Below are 24,768 nucleotides of genomic sequence, written 5' to 3' on the forward strand. Positions count from 1 at the left end.
CTCGCATTGCATTTTGGGGTTGCATGCACATTGGGCACCTGGCAGCCACAAGGTTTGCTCTCCCTGTACCATAGCAAATCACGCAGGCATGATTTAGTGAGATGACTATTCATATTTTTTAATAGCCAAATGAAGCGATGCCTTTCCACTTAGATCTGTTTTCAATCATAGTTTCTTGAAAGTAAATGTGAACTCTTCCTACTCCTCAACTAGGTAGAAACATATTGTGAATGCTGAAGAATTCTGTGTAGGGTTGAAACTCCTACTTTGCATGGCGACTTCCAACTGAAGCCAATCTTAGAGATTTCCCCTCTTCCCCCAGTTATGCAAGTGACATACTTGTTGGTGTGTGTGTGTGTGTGTGTGTGTGTGTGGGCAAGCACGCACGTGTGCCTTCTGGAAATCATACCTGCCCGAGAAAGGCCAGGACCATGACAAACATTGTGCTCATCACTAATTAGGTTTCATCACTAATTGAAACCTAATTGCCTGTGAGATAAAATGCCTAGTGTATAAAGTGAATTGACCTCTCATCTGCCTCTACTAACTATTCTCTTGTTCTTGAGCAAACCATCCAAGTTGCAGAATGACACTGCGCTCACACAAACACACACCCACACCCATTCCTCTATCCTGCAAGGTTTACAGGGAAGGAGGGAAAAGGATAGAGTTGGTGGGAATTGAACAGGGGAGGTGTTAGGTAAGCTCCCCGTTGGGAGAGCGAGTACGTTCAGAGAAGCGTTGTTAGAGTTGTGTTGGAGAACACACAAACCAGCATACAGAGACACTGCAGTTTAAATAGGCTTTTACTTTCGTGGAAATGGAGGTATCAGAGTCCATCAAACAGTCCAAGTCATACACGGATAAGACAGTCAGTCATCAATGTCTTTCAGTTAAGGGATAATCCAAATAACATAGTCCAGTATCATATAATCAGTTCAGAACTCAAAGTTTGCTAGCAGTTGCAAAACTTACAATAGCTCATGGCACTCAGATCAGATCAGCCCAGCATCTAACGAAACAGAGAGCTAACAGTCATTCTGGCGCCCTCTTATGGCCAATTGAGGAAGCCAGCAACCAATCACATTTTACAGTATGATTTAAACAAGTATAGCATTGTTACATGATTTATATATTGCCAACCCAACCGTTAGAATTATATTCCTAATAGGAGGGAAGAAAAGGGACACCTATTTAGGCTTCACAGAAACAGATTGCAAACAGATTAACAGAGTTGGAAGGGACTTATCCAACACCTATCCAAGCGGGAGACCCTACACCATTTCTGAAAAAGAGTCCAATCTTTTTGAAAGTCTCCAGTGATGAAGCTCCCACAACTTCCAAAGGCAACTTCTGTTCCATTGGTTGACTGCTCTCACCATCAGAAAATTTCTCCTTATTTCCAGGTTGAGTCTCTTCCTGATCAGTTTCCATCCATTATTCCTTGTCTGGCCTTCAGGTGCTTTGGAGAATAGCTTAACCTCTTCCTCTCTATGACAGCCCCTCAAATATTGGAAGACTGCTATCATATCTCCCCTGGTCCTTCTCTTCACTAGACTAGCCAGGCCCAGTTCCTGTAACCGTTCATCGTAGGTTTTAGTCTTCAGTCCTCTAATGCAGGGGTCTCCAACCTTAACAACTTTAAGCTTGGCAGACTGGAAATTCTGGGAATTGAAATCCGCCAGGCTTAAAGTTGTTAAGGTTGGAGAACCTTGCTCTAATCATCCTGGTGAGCGAAAGAGGGAGGAGAGAAAGAGAGAGAGAGAGAGAGAGAGAGAGAGAGAGAGAGAGAGAGAGAGGAGTGAGCTACTGTGCAAAAAGGTTATCAGCAAAGGCTTTAAAACAGGCACACAGATGCCATTTTTCAAGTAGGTCAGATACTGTACAGCTAATATGTGCAGAGTTTTAAAAGGTTGGTGTAAGGATTGTAGATAACTTTTTAAGATTGGCTGTAGAACTTATCATCACTGGGCAGATGCAGGACATACAACAACAACAACCACCAAACCAACCTAGGGTGTTACGTTTGGGACGATTGGGTTTTCCTGTCCCCCCACCTCGATTTTTTTTTTTATTTGCTTTATTTATTTTTCTTAACACATATTGTATTTCCCCCCTCCCCCCTCCCCCTAAATCCCCACCTCCCTTCCCTCCCCCCGACTTCCCAAAGACCATACGTGGTATAATTTTTGAACAATCACAGTCTGAAATATCTCTACATTGAACTCAGCTTCTTACTGTTACCCAAATTTAAAACAATTTAAAGTATTACTGATACTAAGCATAAGCTATCTGGAGTTTTTTAGTCCCATATTTACTTTTTATGTAATCAATCCACTTTTTCCAGTCTCTTTTGTATCTCTCGTTTGAATGTTCTTTGAGATATGCTGAGATTTTGGCCATTTCGGCTAAGTTCATAACTTTCAAAGTCCATTCTTGAATTATAGGTAAATCTTTCTTCTTCCAATACTGCGCCACCAAGAGTCTTGCTGCCGTTATTAAATACAGGATCAAATTAGTCTCTGCTACTGTAAAATCAATACATATACCCAGTAAAAACAACTGGGGGGTAAATTTTATCCTTCTTTTGAAGATGTTTTGCAGGATCCACCATATTTTTATCCAAAATGCCTTAACATTACGACATGTCCACCATATATGAAAATATGTAGCATCACAAGAACCACATCTCCAACATTTAGGTTGAACATTTGGATACATAGAGGCAAGCTTTTTAGGATCTAGGTGCCATCTATAAAACATCTTATAAAAATTTTCTCTCAAGTTTTGTGCTTGTGTAAATTTCACATTTCTTACCCAGATTCTTTCCCATGTTTCAAGCATTATTGGTTCCTCGACATTCTGAGCCCATTTTATCATACAATCCTTAATCAGTTCCGTTTCAGAATCCATCTGTACTAATACATTATATATCCTCTTTATATGCATTGAGCTTTGATCTCTTATTTGTTTAAACAAATTATCCTCAACTTTTACAAAGCCAATTTTTTGATCTGTTTTCCACCTAGCTTGTAGTTGACCATACTGAAACCACGTTTGAACTACCTTCTCTTCTTTAAGTACCTCTAAAGATTTTAGTTCCATCACCCCTCTTTCTGAGATAAGAAGTTGTCTATAGGTGGTTCTATCGAGTTTTTGTTCTACATTCATATTTTCAATTGCATGTCTAGGAATTGCCCACATGGGCACTTTATCATTTAGTTTATATTGATATTTTTTCCAAACCCGCAATAAAGCATTTCTTAAGATGTGATTTTTAAATTTCTTATCCGTTTTTTTGTTAAATAACAGGTAAGCATGCCAACCATATAACAAATCATATCCCTCGATATTCAAAATTCTGCCATTAGTTAGATGAATCCAATCACTAATTGCAGATAATGCCACTGCGTCATAGTATAATTTTAAGTTAGGTAATTTCAATCCTCCTCTTTCACGTGCATCTTGCATTATTTTCATCTTTACCCTCGGCTTCTTTCCTGCCCACACAAATTTGTTGATACCCTTCTGCCATTCTAGAAGATTCGCATCTCTTTTAAGTATTGGTAACATTTGAAAAAGAAATAAAAATTTTGGTAAAATGTTCATTTTTACTGCCGCTATTCTACCCAACAAGGACAAATGCAGTTTTTCCCACCTTTTCAACTCCAACTGTGTACTATGCCAAAGTGATTCATAATTATACTTGTATAATTTCCCATTTGAGATTAAAATATTAACTCCAAGATATTTAACTTTTTTAACTACCTCACATCTTAGCGTCGCCCCCAGTTCTTCCTTCTGTTTGATAGTCATATTTATAGCTATTATTTTGGTTTTTCCTAGATTTATTTTAAATCCCGAGACTTGACCATATTGATTGATCGTATTCAATAATACCCTACTAGTTTCCTGCGGTTGCTCCAATATTATAACCAGATCATCCGCAAATGCACGAACTCTATATTCTTGCTGTCTAATTTTGATCCCTTTTAAACCGCCCAGGCCCCGTATCTTATTCAACAGTATTTCCAAAGTTATAATAAACAATAATGGGGACAGAGGACAGCCCTGTCTTGTACCTTTTTCAATTTGAAAGGAGTCTGTCAGACTTCCATTGACAATGATCTGGGCTGTTTGCTGCTGATATATTGCACCAATTGACCGTAAAAAGCCATCTCCTATCTGCATTTTTTGCAATGTCTTCAGCAGGAATTGCCAATTAACTCGATCAAAGGCTTTCTCCGCATCCAAAAATATGAATGCGGCCGGGATTTGATTGTTCTTTCCCAGGTATTCTAAAGCGTTGATAATTAATCTAACGTTATCCTTCATCTGTCTGCCCTGTATAAAACCAGTTTGATCGGTATGTATCAGTTGCTGAGTTACCCCCATTAGCCTATTTGCTAATATTTTAGTAAAAATTTTATAATCTACATTGAGTAATGAAATAGGTCTGTAATTTTTTGGTTGGGTAAGGTCTTGATCTTCTTTGGGTATCAACGATATGAACGCAGTCTTCCACGAGGGAGGCACTTTCCCTCCCGATTGAATTTTATTGAATAGTTCTCTGAGGGGTTCTACCATTTCTAACTGTAGATATTTATAATAAACAGCTGTTAAACCATCTGTACCTGGTGCTTTCCCTAACTTTAATTGTTTAATTGCCTGCAAAATTTCCCCAGAGGTTATAGGTTGGTTCAGCTTATGCCTATGTTCTTCTCTGACTAGGGGGATTTCCTCTTTATCTAGGTATTTGTCTATATCTCCGTCCTTAATTTTATCCCCTTTATACAACTCTGTAAAAAATTCCCGAAATACCTTTTGAATCTCTTCCTGTTGAAACACTTCTTTCCCTCTGTAACACAATTTGGATACATTTCGAGCTTTCCTTTTTTTTCTAATCTGATAAGCCAACCACCTACCGGGTTTATTTGCATTGCAGAAAGTATTATGTTTAGCATATAATAAACTAGTAGCTACCTGGTCAGAGATCAGCATATCAAACTGAGATTTTAATATAGCAATTGTTTCCCTAATCTTTGTATCTCCTGGATTCAATGACTCTTTCCCTTTAATTTCCTCTTCCAATTCTTTTCGTTTTTGCCCTTGTTTGTATCTATGTATTTTATTTATATTCATTAATACTCCTCTCATATACGCTTTGCTTGCATCCCATACATATTCCAAAGATGTACCCTTGTTCATATTGAAGACAAAATATTCCGATAGCAATTTTTTACAATCATTAACATACTTTTCATATCTAAATAAATTTTCATTCAACCTCCAGGACCTTCTTGCCTGGGCTACCCTTCCCAATTCCATCCAGACTGGATTATGGTCTGAAAGAACTCTCGCCATAATCTTTGTCTTCTTCACCCTACAAAGTAAATCATTTGTAATTAGTATAAAATCAATCCTTGAAAGAGATTGATGTCTATTGGAAAAAAAGGTAAAGTCATATTCTTCTGCATGCCTCTCGCGCCAAGCGTCTCGCAATTCAAAGTCGTCCAGCATGTCAAAAAAGGGTTTGGGTAACTTAGCTCGAAATTTGGTGTTCGGGCGAGCTGTCTTCTTATCTCTTTTGGTGTCGATCACGCCATTCCAGTCACCCATTAATATACAAGACTCAAAATCCCACTGTACTAATTTAGCATGGAGATTTCTATAAAATCCATCTTGTTGTTGATTAGGAGCATAAATTCCCAAAAGTAACGTCTTTTTCCCTTCTAAGATTAAATCTAATGCTATATATCTTCCAAAGGGATCTGCTTCAATTAGCTCAGCTTTAATGTCTTTTCTTAAATATACTACTATGCCATTTTTCTTTTCCATGGCTGAGGTCGCAAAATGTTGGCCCAGTTTGGGGTTAAACAAATATTTTTGATCGGTTGATTTGATATGAGTTTCTTGCAAGCAAATTATGTCATTCTTAAACTGTTTAAGATAATGAAATATTTTCTTTCTTTTCTGTGGAGAGTTCAGTCCGTTAACATTCCATGTCAAAATCTTAGTTGTCATTTTTGGTTGCCTGAAGCTTTTTTAGAGCCTCCCGCAAGGCCTGTCTCACCTTTGGTTTGGCTCCTCCCACAGCTTCTGAGCTTGTTGCAGTAGCACCTTGGTCAGTGGCCAATGATTGTTGAGATTGTTGCATAGTAGCTTGTGTATCCGTTTGTCTGGTGGTCTTACGGTTGGATCTTTTTTCCTTGACTCCTTGCCCTTCCGGAAGAGGGAGATGATACATTTTATCTAATGGTTGTGTGGTTTGCTGTTTATCTTGTTCGTCTCGTGGTTTTTCACCATATCCCGAAGGTTCAGGGTATCCCATCTTCAGAATCTTATGATAGAAATCACGAGCTTTCCATACAGAGCTGAGACGATATCTTTGTTTGTCCATTGTAACTATAATACCGAATGGGGCATCCCATCTGTACTGTATCTGACGCCTTCTGAGCTCTTCCACCAGAAAAGCATAATCTCTTCTGGCTCTTAGCATCTGAGGCGGTATTTCTTTCAAAACAATCAGGTCCTGTCCACCAATTTGAAGCTTAGTATTGTAGGACTCTTTTTTATATAAAATATTTTATTCAATTTTCAATTTTCACATTCCATTTGCAATCATTTATACACAGGGTATTTACTATAATAATAATAATAATAATAAAAAAAAAAGAAACCACCGTATATAAATACATTCTTGTTCTTATTAAAGTTATGTTAACCCCCCCCCACCCCACCCCCCACAATCCCCATCCCTAATCCTCCCGGCTTCCCAGGGCCCACACCTGGCATTACCTTCTATCTAAAATATCTTGTATACATATGGATTAAAAAATAAAAGTAATATATAAAAAAGAAAAAAAAAAAAGAAACCACTCTTTGTGTTGATCTCAGCCCCCCATCTTTATCTATGCTTAAATAGTATAAATCATTCTATCTATATTTTATTCTCGTCTCTTACTTCTTTGCTATTTACCCCGATCTTCTGTAGACTCTCCCGTTCCCTTCCTAAACCTCATGATCCCTTCCAATAAGATTTAAGCAGCATAGTTCCTGCCATATATTCAAATATAACTTTACAAACAAGTAATCAAACTTTCCCTTCTAGTAAAATTTAAACAACGTGAATGATCTTTCTTTACCCCTTTTTCAAACCGTAATTCAAAATAATCTAACCAGATTTCCCCTTCTTAGTAAAGTTAAGCAACATAGATCAGATATTACTTTACACAGGAATCAATTTCTATCTTAAGATAATTCCAACCGACCTCCCCTTCTAGTAGAATTTAAATAACTTAGTTCATTCCACATACATTTTACTCTCATCCCCCACTTGTCTAATATTTACCACTATCAAATTTATGCTAACATTTGTTTAAAATATAGCTCAGAGCGATTTGTAGCATGAATCATTCCACATATTCCAGTAATACTTTCAACAAGAGTCAGTTAACCTTCTATTTTAAGGTAGTCGTTTCTAACAAAGTTTAAACAACATAAATCATTCCGCATTCTTTTTACAGTTATCTTAAGATAATCCCAAGCGGCTTCCTGTTCTAATAAGCTTTAAACAATGTAAATTTTGCCCTCTTCCCTTGCTTGTCTGGTATTTACCACAAATAACATAATTCATTCCACATACATTTTACCCTCATCTCTTGCTTGTCTAATATTTACCACTATCAAATTTATACTAGCGTTTATTTAAAAAGTAACTATAACAACCAACTTTCCCTTCAAATAAAAGTTAAATAGCATAGATCATTTTCAAATAATACTTTCAGCAAGAGTCAGTTAACCTTCTATTTTAAAATAGTCCCATCTAACAAAGTTTAAACAACATAAATCATTCCGCATTCTTTTAACCACTATCAAATTTGTGCTAACGTTACTTTAAAATCTAGCTCAAAGTAATTTCGTCCAGCTTTCCCTTCTAATAAAAATTAGTCCACTTTTTCTACCGGAGAGAGGTCTCAAACCCCCATTCAGTCCTCAACTTTAGGAAGTCTTTTGAAGTATCTAAATTCTCGATCTGCGTTCTTCTGCTTCTCCGAGGGAGGAGGGGCTACCCCCTCCATCTTGCAGCCGCATGGCCAGCCGTTTGCTTTCTCCTTCCGCTTGTCTCTCCTCTCTTCCAAGCGCGTCCGGAAGTCCCGCCTTCAGAATCCTACAATAGAAATCTTGAGCCTCCGAAATAGAGTTAAGACGAAATCTTTGATTCTCAAATGTAACCGTGATGCCGGCAGGGGCCTCCCATCTGTATCGAATCTGTTGACTCCTAAGCTCTTTAGTTAAAAAGGCGTAGTCCCTTCTTGCTCTCAATATCTGGAAAGGAATCTCTTTGAAAACAATCAGGTCCTGGTCATCAATTCGGAGCCTATTATTATAAAAATTTTGCACAATCGCGTTTCTAGATTCTTTTGTAGAGAAATATATAATTATGTCCCTCGGGAGCTGTCGCTGTTCCGCTATCAATGAGTTCTGGCGATAGATTTTCCGAATCTGCCAATCAAAGTTAAGTCCCGGGCTTCCCAGCGCGTGGCTGAAGGCTTCAGCAAAGGTCTGTTTTAAATTCTCTTGCTTCTTTTCACGGAGTCCTCTGACTCTAATTGCAAATGCCTTCCTATTAAAATTTAGTATCATAAGCTGTTCTTCGTTATTTCTAATTTTTTCTTGTAAAATTTGAATATTGGTAGTCAAATTAAGATTAGCCTTCTCCAGACTTTCCAATTTGTTTTCTATTTCAGCAGAGTAATCTGACAGGGCAGACACAGCTGCAAAAGTATTCGCCTTCATTTGATTAACTTTAGATTGTAAATCATCAAATAATTCCAATACAAATTCCCTGATTTCTTTCTTAAAAGCGTTAAGCATTTTAAGGAGATATTCCTGTGTTAAAAGTTCCTCAACAGAAGACATAGGAGACAAAGGCTGTGTTTCCAATGAAAATTCTTTAAATTCTTTTGTAGCAAGACGCTTCTTTGATTTGGATGGCATAATAAATAAGCAAGTAAGCAGAGCTTCGCTCCCCTCTAATTCCAAAAAAGAAAAATTTATTTTCTTAAGGAGCAGTCTGCAGGAAGATAACACCGGCTAAGTATATCAATCATCCACGGAGAGAAATCGCCATTTTGAGGTCTAATTAGACAAAGAAGTCTCTAAGACGAATGGTGCTGGTATTTACAATAGTACTGAAAACATAAATCTCACAGGGGTGGGACCCGCCCGTATCAATTCTAGCTTGAAAAAAAAAAACTTTGTCTTGTCCTGGGGGGGGGCTAGCCTGTCTGGGGCTGCCAAAAAAAAAAGGCAGCTGAGAAGAAATGGCTGGAGATAAGAGCTCCGCTTCGGCCGGAACTAATCTCTTTCCACAGCCAAAAAAGAAAAAAGGCTGTGGTTTACGATTAGATCCTAACCTACGGGGCTATTCTCCCTGCCCCTTTCTTAGCCAGAAAGGGGTGCTATCTATGATCTTATTTAGATATACAAACCAGATCTCTGAGGAGCTCGGTGGAGCCCTCCTCGGCAACAGGCCACGCCCCCCGGAAGTCAGTATTGTAGGACTCTTGTAGTATCATATTTCTAGATTCTCTTGTAACAAAGTATATTACCACGTCTCGGGGAAGTTGCCTTTGTTTTGCCGCCCATGAGTTAACACGAAAAATCCTGTCAATCTGCCAATCAGAATTGGATCCCGGTTTTCCCACCAGACGGTCAAAAGCTTCAGAAAACATTTGCTTTAGGTTCTCCTGCTTTTCTTCACGCAGCCCCCTCACTCTTAATGCAAGCTCCATCTGCTTATACTGTATCATAATAATTTGTTTTTCAGCATTATCAATTTTTTGTTCCACCACTTCAGTTTTGGATATCAGGTTAGTTTTAGCTTCATTGAGAGTTTCTAAATTATCTTCCATTCCAGAAATATATTCTGTTATCACATTTACAATTCCCATCATATTATCATTCATTTTAGTGACCCTGGTATCGAATTTGTCATATAGAACTTCCATCTCATTCCTTATTTCATCTTTGAAATCTTTAATCATTTCTAGATTCTGTTCTCTGAATTCTTTAAACATTTCTAAGTTCTGTTCTCTGGATTTTTTGAACATTTCCAGAAAAAATTCTTTTGTTAGTACATCTCCACTAGGGGGCATAGATGGTGGGGGCTGCAACTTTGTGCCAGGTATGGGAGACGTTTTCGGAGGTAATTTAACAGAGGTTGATTTGGATGCCATTATATTTTGGTTTTAATTATTTATTCTAAATTACTAATCCACTGTGCTATGTGGAGAAAAAGAAATTCCTCCCCCCCCCTTTTTTTCCTTCTTTTTTTCTTTTTTTACAAGGGGTTTTACGGAGGATTTCAAAAGAGAAAGTCCGTTTGGAATGTTTGGAATGTCTCTGAATCAACAAAGAGTCTTGAAAGCTTTAAGGGAGTAGCTCTAATTAAATTATAAGAGATTATTTCTTTAATTCTGTAGCAGGAAGCCGGAGATAACAAATGCAGAAGCTGTAAACGCCATTTTGAAGACAATTAAACAAAAGAGGTTTTTATAACATTGAAGCTGGTATTTCAGATAGAGAAAGGTTTTAAAGTTCACAAGTTGGTCTTTGCTCGTATTGATTTTTAATAGTCTCTTTTCTAAAGATTGTCCTGAGGGGGAGGGGATCCTGTCTTGTGCTGTGGATAACAGCTGCGAAGTTCAGGTCGGAGATGAATGACTCAGCTATGGGTTGATCCTCCCCCTCCGTCCACAGCTCACAAAGAAACAAACTGTGAACTTCAAAGAAGATTCTTACCAGCTGAGATTCCTCACTGCTTTTTTCTTGTCTGAAAAAAGAGTTATCTTCTTGATATTGAGTAGATAACGGTCCTGAATTCTGGGGGCAGCTCTGTTAAGCTGCCGACCGGCGACAGGCCACTCCCCGGAAGCTCCCCCACCTCGATTTTGAGAAGCGGATTACTGGGGTTTAAGGCCTACATTCTTTCTTCTTCTCCTTGTTTCCTCCAAGCCGAATCATTAGTGAACCCCGCCTCACAAAAGGCAGCTTCATTTCCTGGGGCGGTCGGTGTGGCAGGGATGAAAAGGAAAAGAAGATGGATCAGGGGTGTTTTTGAAAATATTTGAGCACCACGCCCCGTTTAGTCACAAGGAGTTTGACATGAAATAAGTGCTTTTGGTTTGTTTACACTATTCGGGAAAATTACTGTGTCTGAAGAGAGATGCAGAGTTCAACTAAGATCAAAAACTCATTTCCTTCCTTCCTTCCCTTCCCTCACCCCTCCCTCCCTTCCTTCCTTCTCTGCCTCTTCTCCCTCCCTCCCTAACCACCTAGAGAGGGCTGTAAAGCATTGTGAAGCGGTATATGTCTAAGTTCTATTGCTTTTTTCCTTCCTTTCTCCCCCACCTCCCTTCCTTCCCTGCCTCTTCTCCCTCCCTCTTTCCCTAACTGCTTAGAGAAGGTTGTGAAGCACTGTGAAGCGGTATATGTCTTAAGTGCTATTACCTGCCTGCCTTCCTCCCCCTCCCATCCTTTCTGACTTCCTTCCCTCCCTCCTTCCCTCCCTCCCTCCCTCCTTCCCTCCCTCCCTCCTTCCCTCCCTCCCTCCCTCCCTCCTTCCCTGCCTCTTCTCTCTCCCTCCCTAACTGCTTAGAGAGGGATGTAAAGCACTGCGAAGTGGTATATAAGTCTAAGTGCTATTGCACACTTTCCTTCCTTTCTTCCCTCCCATCCTCCCATTCTTTCTTCCTTCCTTCCTTCCCTGCTTCTTCTCCTTCCTTCCCTCCTTCCTTCTTGTAGTGGACCTATCCATGCACACACAATACTACTACCAAGACTACGCTTCTCCAGCATCTTCTTTTCCTTTATTGCAAGGCATATATTTCAATCTGGAGCAAAGTTATTCCTAAGAGAAGATGAGAAGGGAGATTTAAAAGAAAAAGAGCAAAAAACAACTGACTGGCTGTTTGTTAAAAGGAGCGTGGGTGACTCATATGCTGAGATCTTCCAGTCTGTTGGATGCCATAATTTTCAGCATTGCTTAAAGCCATGCTGGCTTGGAATTTTGAGAGGAAGTAAAAAAAGAACCTGCATCTAATGGGGCTTAGGTGGCAACTACTGATGAGGTTGTCCTTTTTGTAATGCAACATCCTCTCCCTCTCCCACTTCCTTTCCCCACCCCTGGATCAGACCTTTAAAAGTTGACCCCGTTTGCACGCAGAAGTTAAACGGAGATAGATAATATTAGTTGGATCTTGAAAGCCGCCATCTGGAAATTCTTAGATTGAGATTCTAGTTCAGACGCAACTTTGATCAGTTGGGACAATTGGTTAAGCTGTGTAAGGTGAATAGAAGGCATACTTGGATTATACATGAGACATTGCATTAATGACACACTTCTATACTTTAAAGAACAAACAACTCCAGTTCCTTTACTATAGCTTTACTATCCCATCTCTGTCATCTAGTAATATCAAGTCAAGATCTTCATAGGATTGGAAAATCAGGCTGGGCCTGCATGTATGTTTCAGCTTGTTCCCAAATCATAAGAAGTAGAAATTAAGGAAGTAAGGGTTTTAAAAAGTGTGTCTATTCAGATATTTACAGTGTTGCTCATCTTTCATTAAAATAAATTATATAGACATTGTATAAAAAACAGACTGCATACCGCCCTTGACACAGTTCTTTAATTTGCTTTACACTAATGATTTGACACTTACATGATCTTTCATTCAATTGTAGGTGTAGCTCTCTGTCTACACAAACACATAAGCACCAGCTAGTTTTAATGGGATTTGCCAAAGCCAAGAATTTTGGCAGCTGGCAAATTGGTGTTTTATTCGCCATAATTCCTCTATTGCATTTTCTGAGGATTTAGAGCTGACAAAATGATTTGGGGGATTAGATTCACATGTTGTTCAGGCTTTTCAAATAGATGGTTACGTGGAAGTGGGATTTGCTAGACTTGGGTAACTGAGATGCCTGGGATTTAAGTCTTGCCATTTCTCTCAGCAAAGTATTATGAGATAAGAGAAATAATTTTTCTTACTTGAGAAGAATCTGAAATTTCCGAATGAGGATGTGTGCGTGAACTTTATCCACAAAGAAGCTGAAGAAATTCCACCAGACTGAGTAAACTTGCTGAACTTCCCTTGAATTTTCCAAGTTCAGCAGTCCAAGCCTGCTAGGTAACTAAAGAACTAATGATTATTAAACAACCATCTAAGAAAGGGGAAAGATTAGAAATATTAAATATTAAAGTAGCCTGAGTATAAGCTAAGGAGGCAGAAATAAAATTAGAAAGGGGAAATATTAGAACATAAATGGTAATATATAGAATGAATAAAAATAATAGAATGATTAGAAGTTTGACATTATGCATTTCTCTTCTATGTATGTTTAAAGAATGAATATAAAGGTTACTATTTGATTAATGTGATAGATATTATTAATGTTAACGAGAACTAGATCAATATAAATGATATATCTAGTAAATTTGTTCATATATAATAGAGAAATATTTAGATGGAACAAGAAAGATACAGATGAATATAGAGACAAAGATGAAGAGTTAGGCAATTTTTGTTTATGTATGTTTGAACATTATAATGAGGATTACCTAAATTGGATAATTGGGATCTAGATTACTAATACAATTACTGTGAATTGGATTAATATAAAAAAAATGGATAAGAAGTCAGGCACAAAATAGGAGAAGAGATGACATTAGACATTTTCCTTTTACGTGTGTAAATAATATAATGAGGATTATATAAATTTGATAAATGTGATAGAGAACAATTAGTGTGAATTGGATCAATATGAATGATATTTAGTCAAATTTGTTTATATATAACAGAAAAAGATAAAGATGAGGAGTTAGGCATTTCTTGTTTATGCATGTTTGAACAATATAATGAGGATTACTTATATTTGATACATGGGATAGAGATTACTAATAACCGTTATTGTGAATAGGACTAATATGAATGCTACTCAGAACCAACTCAGTTCACAAATAATACGGATGTATATTTTTAGAAAAATAATACAAATGAATTTTAAAAAAATCAGAAACTTGGAATTAGCTAAGAAACTATGTTTTTCTCCCAAGGGTGTTTTTTTCAAAAGCCAAGTGGACTTTCTTGTTTTTTTTTCCTTGAAAATGTTTTTCGTTCTCATTCAAGAAGCTCTGTTGAACCAAGAAAATCCAGTTGCCTTTTGAAAAACACCTTTGGGGCAACTACGATCTGGATGATTAAGAATCTTCATAGACATCTCTTTCTTTCTTATATTGTTACCTAAGAACTGTGATACCCAGGAAAATGGGATAATGTCTTGGCTAGAGCATATGGCCCAAGACTTAAATTGGATCTTCTGCTAATGCTTGCAGAGTCAGAAATGTTCAGAGCTCTCCATTTGCAGCCATGTGTGACCAGGAGAGAAGTGGCATTTTTTAAAACAGAATTACAGTCATCCTGCATTAGTCAAGTTGATATTAAGGCTGTTGGGACATGTCCAGTCAGGCATCTGGAGTTTTGCAGGCATTCAGCTTGGATTTAAATCATGCCAGTCATCAGTCCTGTGTCATCCTGAGACGTGATATTTTTGAATCAACAAGGGGTGGGGAAAAGCTTGCTTTAAATCTGTTAAGACTAGTCACTGCTTGATGCGGGAAGCATAAGGCCACAGCACCTGTCGCGGATGATCTTTCTGTCTCTGCTTGAAAAAAATAATAGTCTAGTCATTGGGTATTATTAAATCTACTACTAGACTTTCTCCTGACATCCCACTGAAATCTACACCTTATGTTTAAGACTTTTAGATGCAGGAAGCATAGAGCTGGCCTGTTTTTTGAGCCATTTTCAGGCTGTTTTGGGGGATGAAAATGGCCCCCAAATGACCAGAAAACGTCCTGAAAAATGGCCTATTTGGGGGGCGTTTGTTGGGGCTGCCTTCTGGTGCTCTGGCGCCTGCAAAGACCAGCTAGCCAGCACACATGTGCACTCCGGAAACCATAAGAGCAGCTGGCGACAGTGTGTGTGCCCACAGAGAGTGCTCTGTGTGCCACCTCTGGCACGCATGCCATAGGTTTGCCATCACAGGTTTAGCGTCTCCTGCTTAAGTAGGTGCTTGGACTAGAAGACTTCTAAGGTCCTGTCCAACCATATTATTCTACGTTCTAAACCATTGTTGCTAACGTTTAGTAACCAGGGGTTATCTAACCGAGCTATGTTAAGAGGTTTGCATTAGAGGTATTATCCCTTCTGGCCACTATGCATTGGCTTAAGATGGGTATCCATTGCTAAGATCTGTGCCCAAAGCATCTATTGTTCCTTCTCTGTAGACACATATTGGCTTCAAAGGGCCTTGCAGCTACTTTGCTGGAGATGGCACTGCCATGCTGGGCAGTCTTGCAGCACCCCCTCCTGGCATGTTCCAAAAGCAGGATTCTTAGATGCTTGGCTTTTTACAGGCATTTTCCCCCTTTGCATTGTGGGAAATAATCACATTCCCTATATTTAATTCATGATTTTTTTAAAAAAAATATTACGCTTAACTTCAAGTTTGGTTAAGTAACGTTTAGTTTTGTCTGGACTCGATCCACATTTTTCCTTTGCCCTGTCTACTTTTTCTATGCTAGTACAGGAAATTCTTGACTTACGACCACAATTGAGCCCAAAGTTTCTGTTGCTAAGTGAGACATTTGTTAAGTGAGTTTTGCTCCATGTTACGACTTTGACTGCCACTGTTGTCAAGTGAATCGCTGCAGGCGTTAAGTTAGGGACATGGTTGTAAAGTGAATCTGCCAAAGGGGATCACATGAACCCCGGACACTGCAACCATCATAAATGTGAGTCAGTTGCCAAGTGTCTGAATTTTGATCGCATGACCAAGGTCTGAAAAATGGTCATTCGAACAGTCACTAAATAAACAATTGTAATATATTTGAATCCTAGCTGGATACCTGGGCTCCGCTACAAAACTATGTGACTGGGCTTGATAAATCAAGACTTACAGTTTGAAAATTAATGAGTAGTTATGATCGGCCTCTCCTCTCCCCTTCTCTCCCTCAGGCTTGTCCCACAGAAGCCTCTCCTCTCCTTGCCCCACAGAGGCCTCTCCTATCTAATCCCCTTCTCTCTCTCAGGCTTGTCCCACAGAGGCATCTCCTATCTTATCCCCTTCTCTCCCTCAGTCTAACTCCTTAGCATTTTTCAGATGGAGAGGGGGATTAGAATGTCTAAACTCTCAGCCCACAGGCCGGATGAATCACACTCAGGTCATGCCGCTGCCCAAGTGGCAGTTGGAAAAGAGTTCTTTTCAGGTGGGGAGGGGGAGTAGAATGTCTAACTCCTTAGCATCAGAGCGTGTTAATAATAATATAATAAATACTAATGATCTGATGGTCATTTTGAAAAATCCTTTCTTAGCAAGCACCTAGAAGCCAAGAGGAACATAAGTGCCACATTTCAAGTTTGTAGGCTTTACGGTTCTGGAGATTTTGTGATGCCATGTGAGTGGCATTTCACTTTTATATGTATTTATATAGATTAATAGCTTGGGTTGGTAGTTGGATTGTTGGTTTGGGCTCCGAGCTTGGCAATTTGATCATAAGTCAAGGACTACCTATAAATTACAAACTCTGCAGGTTAGCAACTAGATACTTCTGGGTTAAGTCTGGCCTTTGGAAGAATATGGCTTGCTTTCTGCTGACATTACTCACGCAAGGAAGAAGCCAAACAGAAGGTAGAGAATGCCCCCACCTTCCCTTGGATTTGATTATTTCCCAATCATTGTAGATGTCTGTGGAGACATTTTGAGCTTGTGGTTATCTTAACTGGGCTTTCATCAAATGCGGGGGCAGGGGGGAAGGACTCACCAAGAATTTTTCCATTACAGACAAAGATGAGAATAACAAATGTTAGCAACATTGTCCAACCAACACAACATACACATACACTTTAAACCAGGGGTCTTCAACCTTGGCAACTTTAAGACTGGAGGACTCCCAGAATTCCCCAGCCAGCTTTGCTCCAAGGTTGGAGATCCCTGCTTTAAACCCAAGAATACACCAAGGCAGATACTTGTCCACTCCAAGGATAAAACATCCAGACACAAGCTGGGTGTCTTGAATAGGTCATTAAATAAATTGTGATTAAAAAAAAGATTAGAATGTGCTGAAACGGATAGATTAACATTTAAAAGAAAAGAAAAGGAAGAAACAGAATGCTCTTTAACATGGGACTTGTTTTACCAATGGCTAACTAATAGAAACAGGCTAGCAACTTCCCAGACAACACGCTGTTCAGATAGATATGGAACTTTTTATGTTTGTTTTAAAAAATGTATCAATAAAACATACATTTTAAAAAATGTTATAAGTCAAGAACTACCTGAAGGCTCTTCCAAGACTAGGCGTGCCTCCTCCCCAAAGTTGTGTCTTGCAGCCTAGAGCAGTGGTGGCTAACCTTTTCCTCGAGCCGTCGCCCCAGTTCAGTTCCACCGAGCATGCGCAGCAGAGTCCCAAAGACCAGCTGGCGGGTGGAAAGCACACGCATGCTCGGTGGAGCTAAACTGGGGTGACGGCTCACATGCCCACAGAGAGGGCGCTGCTTGCAACCTCTGTCCTGCATGCCATAGGTTCGCCATCACGGGCCTAGTCTCTCTTCTCCTGTAAATCATCCCTCTTCTTTTTTTTTGTCTTCTTGTAGACTCGGATGCAGAGTTTGCAACCCGACCCCAAAGCTCAGTACCGGAGCGTCTTTGAGGCCTTGAGGAAGATCGTCCGCACGGAAGGCCTCTGGAGGCCTCTGCGAGGAATTAACGTCACCGTCATCGGAGCTGGCCCAGCCCATGCCTTGTATTTTGCCTGCTACGAAAAAATGAAACGCACTTTAAGTGACATTATTCAACATGGAGGCAACAGCCACCTGGCCAACGGTATATTGACATAACCCCATGGGTGCCATCTTGGCGCTTTGACTCGACTTGCGTACTTTTTCATGTGGTCTGACATCTTCAGCATGCAATTTCTGCTTCTGGAGAGACAAAAAACAAGACGCTTGGAAGACTCCCATCATTGGCAACCTAGGCGTTCTTGCTACCTTCAACCTCTTGTCTATTTCCTACAGGCACCTGCTCAGTTTTAGAGGCACGCATGTATGAAGAATACCGAAGATACGTAGTGCTCCGGTTCCTCTAAAAGTTAGATGTTCAAGTGTTTTGATCGTAAAATACCTCTGATTGGGCTCTGGGAAGGAGTTGTCTGAAATAGCTTGTCGGTCTAACGTGGGCTGCTTTCTAGGAAAATTTGGTTCTTATTTTTTGGGTTTCACTTCTCTCCAGAAATCTGTTTTATCACTTGCTAAATCTTACCAAATTTGGCTTGTGCTACCGAGAATGTAAAATTACAAGCTGGCTGGATCAGCCCAATCTTCACCCCTGGTCCGACATTTCTACTTCCCATAATAATCAGCCAGCTGTCTTTAAAACATTACCAGTCTTTCTCTCCAGCATATGACACGCAGAAGCACGCTGGTTCTTTAATTGGAATTTCTGCTTTTAGGATCCACGTTGATGCATATTATTTGCTTCATAGCAAACCATGGGCTAGAATAAATTCTCTAGTCTCGTCATTGGCAATTCACAAATCTGCATCTTAATTGCCTTTCTATTATCCTCCAATTAACACAAATAGCTTTTCACTGATTTTTGTTTGCTTTATTTAGATCTTCTTGGCACTGAAAGAAAGAATCACTAGGTTGCTAATATTTAAATGTATGCCTCCCAATTCCTATTTTGCTTGGCAGACACTGAAATCGAAAATGGTGCACTTACTTCTCTTAATATACAAGAAATACAGATTTGTAATCTCCTTAAATATGCGGTTAATTGACCCATGGCAGCACAGTGGTTAGAATGCAGTATTGTAAGCTAACTTTGCCCACAGTCAGGAGTTCAATTCTGATCGGATCAAGGTTGACTTAACCTTCCATCCTTCTGTGGTCGATAAAATGAAGACCCAGATTGTTGGGGGCAATATGCCAATCTTATTTCTGCTACCATGTCGGATCCCTTACTTCTTGGTCCCACTAGATGCACCTTCTTAGGTGTGGTGACCTGCAGCATTCCATGCCTCCCTGCTCTGGTAGGATGTTAGGACCTAAAGTTTGAATTATGTGTCTGGAATGAGTAGTAGGTGACGCTTAGGCATATTAAAAGGGACGCGGTGGCTCAGTGGCTAAGATGCTGAGCTTGTCGATCAGAAAATCGGCAGTTCAGCAGTTCGAATCCCTAGTGCTGTGTAACGGAGTGAGCTCCCATTACTTGTCCCAGCTTCTGCCAACGTAGCAGTTCGAAAGCATGTAAAAATGCAAGTAGAAAAATAGGAACCACCTTCATGCGCCTTTGGCATTTAGTCATGCCGACCACAAGATCGTGGAGATGTCTTCAGATAGCACTGGTTCTTCAGCTTAGAAACAGAGATGAGCATTGCCCCCTAGAGTCGGGAATGACTAGCACATATGTGCAGTGAAACTTTTACCTTTAGGCATATTAAGAAGATGGAGTGTGATCAAAGTACCATTTTCAGTTTGAGGGAATCACTCCCATTTTTTGAAGATGCTCTTTTTGGGGCCAGGGTGGTACTACTTTTCACCATAGTTGTCTGACTGGTAGAGATCCTTGGAGGTCAGCCTGGATTAGTGATTTTTTTTCTGGAGATTATTTCCGGCTGAGATGGTAATAAACAAGGCAACATGAAGGCACTCCTTCTCTCACACCAAAGTGTTCTTCAATGTTATTGGCTTAACCTGGAATTATAATTATGGTATTTAAAGTGGCAGAGTCTAAGAAGTTGTTTATCATTTTCTTCGCATCCATTACTAATATGTATTTTTCAAGATGATGCCTGTTTCTCTTTGTTTAAGAACAATGAATACCACACAATAATGTGATATTCCCAAAGCTTTCATTGTATAACAATTTACCTTAAAAAGTCTCTAGATGTCAGACATGTTGTCTGAATGCATCTTTTGTAGTGTTGATGTGTGGGTAAGAGAGAAAACATTCTAACTGATCAGAATAGTGTTTCAGATTGATTTTTTGATTTTGCCCTCCAAGACGTAAACCAAAGTAGGAGTATTCCTCCAAATTAGTCAGTATTCCTCCATGGCTTAACTTCGGAATATTGGAAAGAGATCATTGTTTTCTTCCCAAGAGAAATAATTTCAAGTAACATTTTTTTTTCTTTTTTTCTGACTGACACAGAACATTTATAAATTTGGTTATGTGGCCTTCCTACACAATACACAATTTGGGGTTATGCAAGATTAATTATTTGACGTTCAATAGAATTTCAATGAAGGGTGCTGAGTGCTGTATTCGTGTTTAGTTTGATTTAAAGATGCACAAGTAAGATTGTGTATTTTACATGGACAGTTGACATTTTATTTCAATGATTGCTTTTTTTTTCCATGTAGAGAGAGTTCGTTAGATTGAAGGAAAAAAAGGAAATAGATATCCCTTCCCTGACCTGGAAACTTTCATTTGCCCTATAAATCCTTGAGATGCACAAGTTATTTTCCATTAATTAAGATTATGTTAGCATTTGTTAATTGTTTCTCAGTGCATCAATCCACAGCAGAGGTGTCCAACCTTGGTAACTATAAGACTTGTAGACTTTAACTCCCAAAATTTAAGTAGACTTCAACTCCCAGACCAGGTTATTTGAGGGACTGTCTCTTGCTGGTCACATCAACCTGACCCACTAGAGCGGGGAGGCTGGGAATTCTGTGGGTCCCATCCCCAAGGGAGATACACCTGGTGGGACCCTGGTGGGACCCAGAAGAAGGGCCTTCTCCATGGTGGCTCCCTCTCTCTGGAACATCATCTCCCCCCCCCCCCCTGAGATTAGAATGGTCCCCACTCTAATACTGGTAGCTGAAGGCCTGGTTCTACCAGCGGGCCTGGGGAACCCAGAATGGGATGGAGGCCATTAAACGGCTTGTGTGATCTGCTGTCACTAGGGTGGGAGGTGAGGGGTGATTTTAGAGCCAAGGTGGCGCAGTGGTTAAATGCAGCACTGCAGGCTACTGCTAGATCAGCAGGTCAGCGGTTCAAATCTCACCGGCTCAGGGTTGACTCAGCCTTCCATCCTTCCGAGGTGGGTAAAATGAGGACCCAGATTGTTGGGGGCAATATGCTGACTCTCTGTAAACCGCTTAGAGAGGCCTGAAAGGCCTATGAAGCGGTATATAAGTCTACTGCTATTGCTATTTTATTACATTATATTATATTAATTTACTTGATTCTTCTTATCAGTTTCATTGTTTTAAATGTGGTTTTAGATTCTCTAAACCGCCTTGAGTCGCTGTGGGCGAAAAGACACCAATATAAATTCAATCAATCTATAAAATTTAACAGCCAGCTTGGGAGTTGAAGTCCTCAAATCCTACAGTTGACAAGATTGGACACCTTTGATCTACAATAATAGCTTTTGCTGTCATTATTAAGGCAATTCTGAATGTTCTCTGCAACCACAAAGGAAATCTTTTGTCATATGTTACGATTAATAATTGAGTTCAAATGGTTATATTTCTGGTTATATATAGCAAAAAAAAATTAGTTAACTTGTGCCCTTTGAGTAACTTGCTGAATGCTGCTAGAGTTGGTGAGATTAGGGAAAAAATCACGCCAGCTAACATTTTCTATTGCACTGAAAGTTCTAATTTCATGGTAATTTTTGAAGGCGTTTTGATTTGGCTGCCAGTAATAACATAACTCCAGGTTGTATATTTCTAGCATCTGTAAATCTAGGCAACATATTCTTTTTTAAAAATAAGAAAGAAAACCTTTTATTCTTCCCAGCCATGCTGTTGGTAAGTTCATGGAAATTTTAGATACTTTTAAAATTTGTTATTGTGGAGGTTTTCATCCGGTACCCTTCGGATTTTTTTTTTTAGAAATTATTTCACAGCTGTTAAATGCAATTATTTTGTGTGTGACTCTTAGTATATGCATATCTGTGATACTGTATGTTCTTTTTCAAATGATCTGCGATATATTAGCTTGGTTTCCAAGATGTGGAACGATCCTGTTGGCCGATGTGTTGAATGCTAATCATTAAGGGTTTGCCGTTTTGTACACAGAACGAACGAAGGATGGTTTGTCCAAACTTGCTTTGTGAAAGGGGTCTGTCTTCATTTCTTCTTTTGCAGGCATGGCTGGGAGTATGGCTACCCTTCTTCACGATGGTGTCATGAATCCAGCAGAAGGTAATCCTTTTTGGGCAAGTGGCCCAGTGAGGCCGAGAGAAGGGAAAGATAATGAAAAAAAATTATCTGAGATATGCATTATATTGCACATCAGGGTTCCATATCAGATAGGAGAAGATGTTAAGAGAGAGATACGGAACGTATTTTAACATCATAGGGCTGTGATGGCGAACCGATGCCACGTGTGCCAGAGGGGGCACCCAGAGCCCTCTCTGCTGGCATACGTGCCATCGCCCCAGGTCAGATCTCTGTGCTGTTTCTTTTGTGAGCTTCTGTTTCCCTGCAAACGACGAAACAGAAGCTCACAAAAGAAAAAGATCTTATCTCTTGCTGCGCTGCTGGAATTGGGATGCCCACGTCCCGCCGGCCAGCTGGCCTTTGGGTCTCTGCTGCACATGGGTCTACGCATGTCTACACATGTCCATGTATGTCTGTGCACGCACATATCCACACATGCGCCCGTTCACACGCACGGACACCTTTCAGTTTGGGCATGGGCATGCACGCAGTTTGGGCACTCGAGTGATATCTTCCAAACGCCACTCTGTAGCAGACGATACTTGGCAGGAATAGAACTTCACCTTAATGAATTGAACTAATTGTCTCCTGCAAACTCCCCTCCCCATTTGCTCCTCTTTATTCCCTATGGGAGGGGCCATTCACCGTCCACCTGTGCCTTTACTCCCAAGTCAACCCTTGTCCCTTAGCTGTTTCCTTCTCCTGGCAATTCTGTGCATGTGTACACTGGGAAGAGGCTCCAGCTGTTCTTCTGCCCCACTAATGTCCGACTCTGAAGGCAGCTGATAACTGTCAGACGGCCTTGGTCCTCTCTCTGCCTCCGACACAGAGCCCTCATCAGAGCCCTCCCCAGACGCCAGGACTGGTCCATACTCCTCCCCAGCCTCCTCACTGTCCGAATCTGCTGCCTGATCCAGTGGCGGGCCACGACAGGTCTCTTCCACTCAAGTGTGTGACCTTGATCTAACTTGGGTTTCTTTTGTTGTTTGTTGTCTCTTGTGTTGTTCCTTGGCTCTGCTATCCTTTTCCATCCGGGGGCCTGGGCCACGTCTGATCTTGTGATGCCAGTCGTGAAGCAGCGCATGCAGATGTACAACTCTCCGCACAAGACAGTCATGGAGTGCATCCGGACGGTGCATCGGACGGAAGGCTTGGGTGCCTTTTATCGCAGCTACAGCACCCAGCTCACCATGAACATCCCTTTTCAAGCCATCCATTTTATCACCTACGAGTTCATGCAGGAGCAGATCAACCCCCAGCGACAGTACCACCCTCGCTCGCACATCGTTTCGGGCGCTGTGGCAGGAGCCGTGGCAGCAGCTGCAACCACTCCCTTGGATGTTTGCAAGACTTTGCTCAACACCCAGGAGAACCTGGTGTTGAGTTCTGTCAACAGCGGGCACCTCTCTGGCATGGCCAACGCCTTTAGGACAGTCTATCAACTGGGAGGGGTCACTGGGTATTTTAAGGGAGTCCAAGCGCGTGTGATCTATCAGATGCCTTCGACGGCCATCGCCTGGTCAGTCTATGAATTTTTCAAGTACATCCTTACCAAACGCCAATTAAAGAAAGGAGCTCCTTGTTGATGGATCACCGTAGCAACTGAAGACAAAATTTTGAGCAACTGCAGATAAATTTCTGAAGAAGCTGTTGGCCTCTCTCCCTCCCTCCCTCCCTCTCTCTCATACTCCCACCCTCTCTTTTTTCTCTCTCCCTCCCTCTCTCTCTCCCTCTCTCTTTTTCTTTCTCCCTCCCTCTCTCTTTCTCTCTCTCTTTTCTCCCTCCCTCCCTCTCTTTTTCTTTCTTCCATCCTCCCTCTCTCCATCCCTCCATCCCTTTCTCTCTCTCTCCCTCCCTCTCTCTTTCTCCCCTCTCTCTGTTTCCTCCCTCTCTCTGTGTGAAATTCACCAGGTTATTTATGGCCATTTGTAAAGATAGCTGGTGGATCCCTGACTGGATTACGTGTGTGTTTGTGTGTGTGTGTGTGTGTGCGCGCACCAAAGAGATGTGCTTTGGAGAGGAGGTGTCTGTCTCTCTCCTCCCATTCTCCTCCTGCTTTTGCTAAATCAAAATGTTTATTCTTTTAGACCTGTATTAATAGTTTTCTAGGGTGTTGATAAGGGTGATGAGATTTGTACACGTTGGTACTTATTTTTTCACTGGAATGCTTGGGGGAGGGGACCTAACCTGGGGAGGGTTGCGTAGTTGGTGGGGGGGGGGAGAGACAAATGCTGCTGCTTTGGACAGCTTTTCCAAAAAGGCAGATGCCTTTAACCGATCAGAGACATTATGCAATGGATAAAATAGATGGATAATGTTTATCCTTTATTTTTCTATTTTTTTTTTTAAGGAAGAGAAAACCGTGCCAGGGTGACTGCTTTGTGAATTTTAAAGGGCTTTACTGTTTTTGTTGTTCCATTGTTCAGAAGAGTATTTTCCTCCTAAACTAGAATAGCGCCAAGCA

At 40.5% G+C, this 24,768-nt stretch overlaps 1 protein-coding gene across 2 annotated transcripts in view; it reads left to right on the forward strand.

Annotated features, from left to right (window-relative positions):
• SLC25A37 (solute carrier family 25 member 37) overlaps positions 1 to 24,033 on the forward strand; it is a 51,604-nt gene extending 27,571 nt beyond the window's left edge. Inside the window, exons 2-4 of one of the 2 annotated variants that reach the window (XM_032229306.1) lie at positions 17,724 to 17,952; positions 22,230 to 22,286; positions 23,373 to 24,033. In XM_032229306.1, the coding sequence (XP_032085197.1) occupies positions 17,724 to 17,952; positions 22,230 to 22,286; positions 23,373 to 23,890 (804 nt within the window). In that variant the 3' untranslated portion in view covers positions 23,891 to 24,033. The other variant, XM_032229307.1, reaches the window with a different exon arrangement.
• Positions 24,034 to 24,768: the final 735 nt, after the last annotated feature.

Source organism: Thamnophis elegans, chromosome 13 (assembly GCF_009769535.1).
Source record: "Thamnophis elegans isolate rThaEle1 chromosome 13, rThaEle1.pri, whole genome shotgun sequence".
Classification (NCBI taxonomy): Eukaryota; Metazoa; Chordata; class Lepidosauria; order Squamata; family Colubridae; genus Thamnophis; species Thamnophis elegans.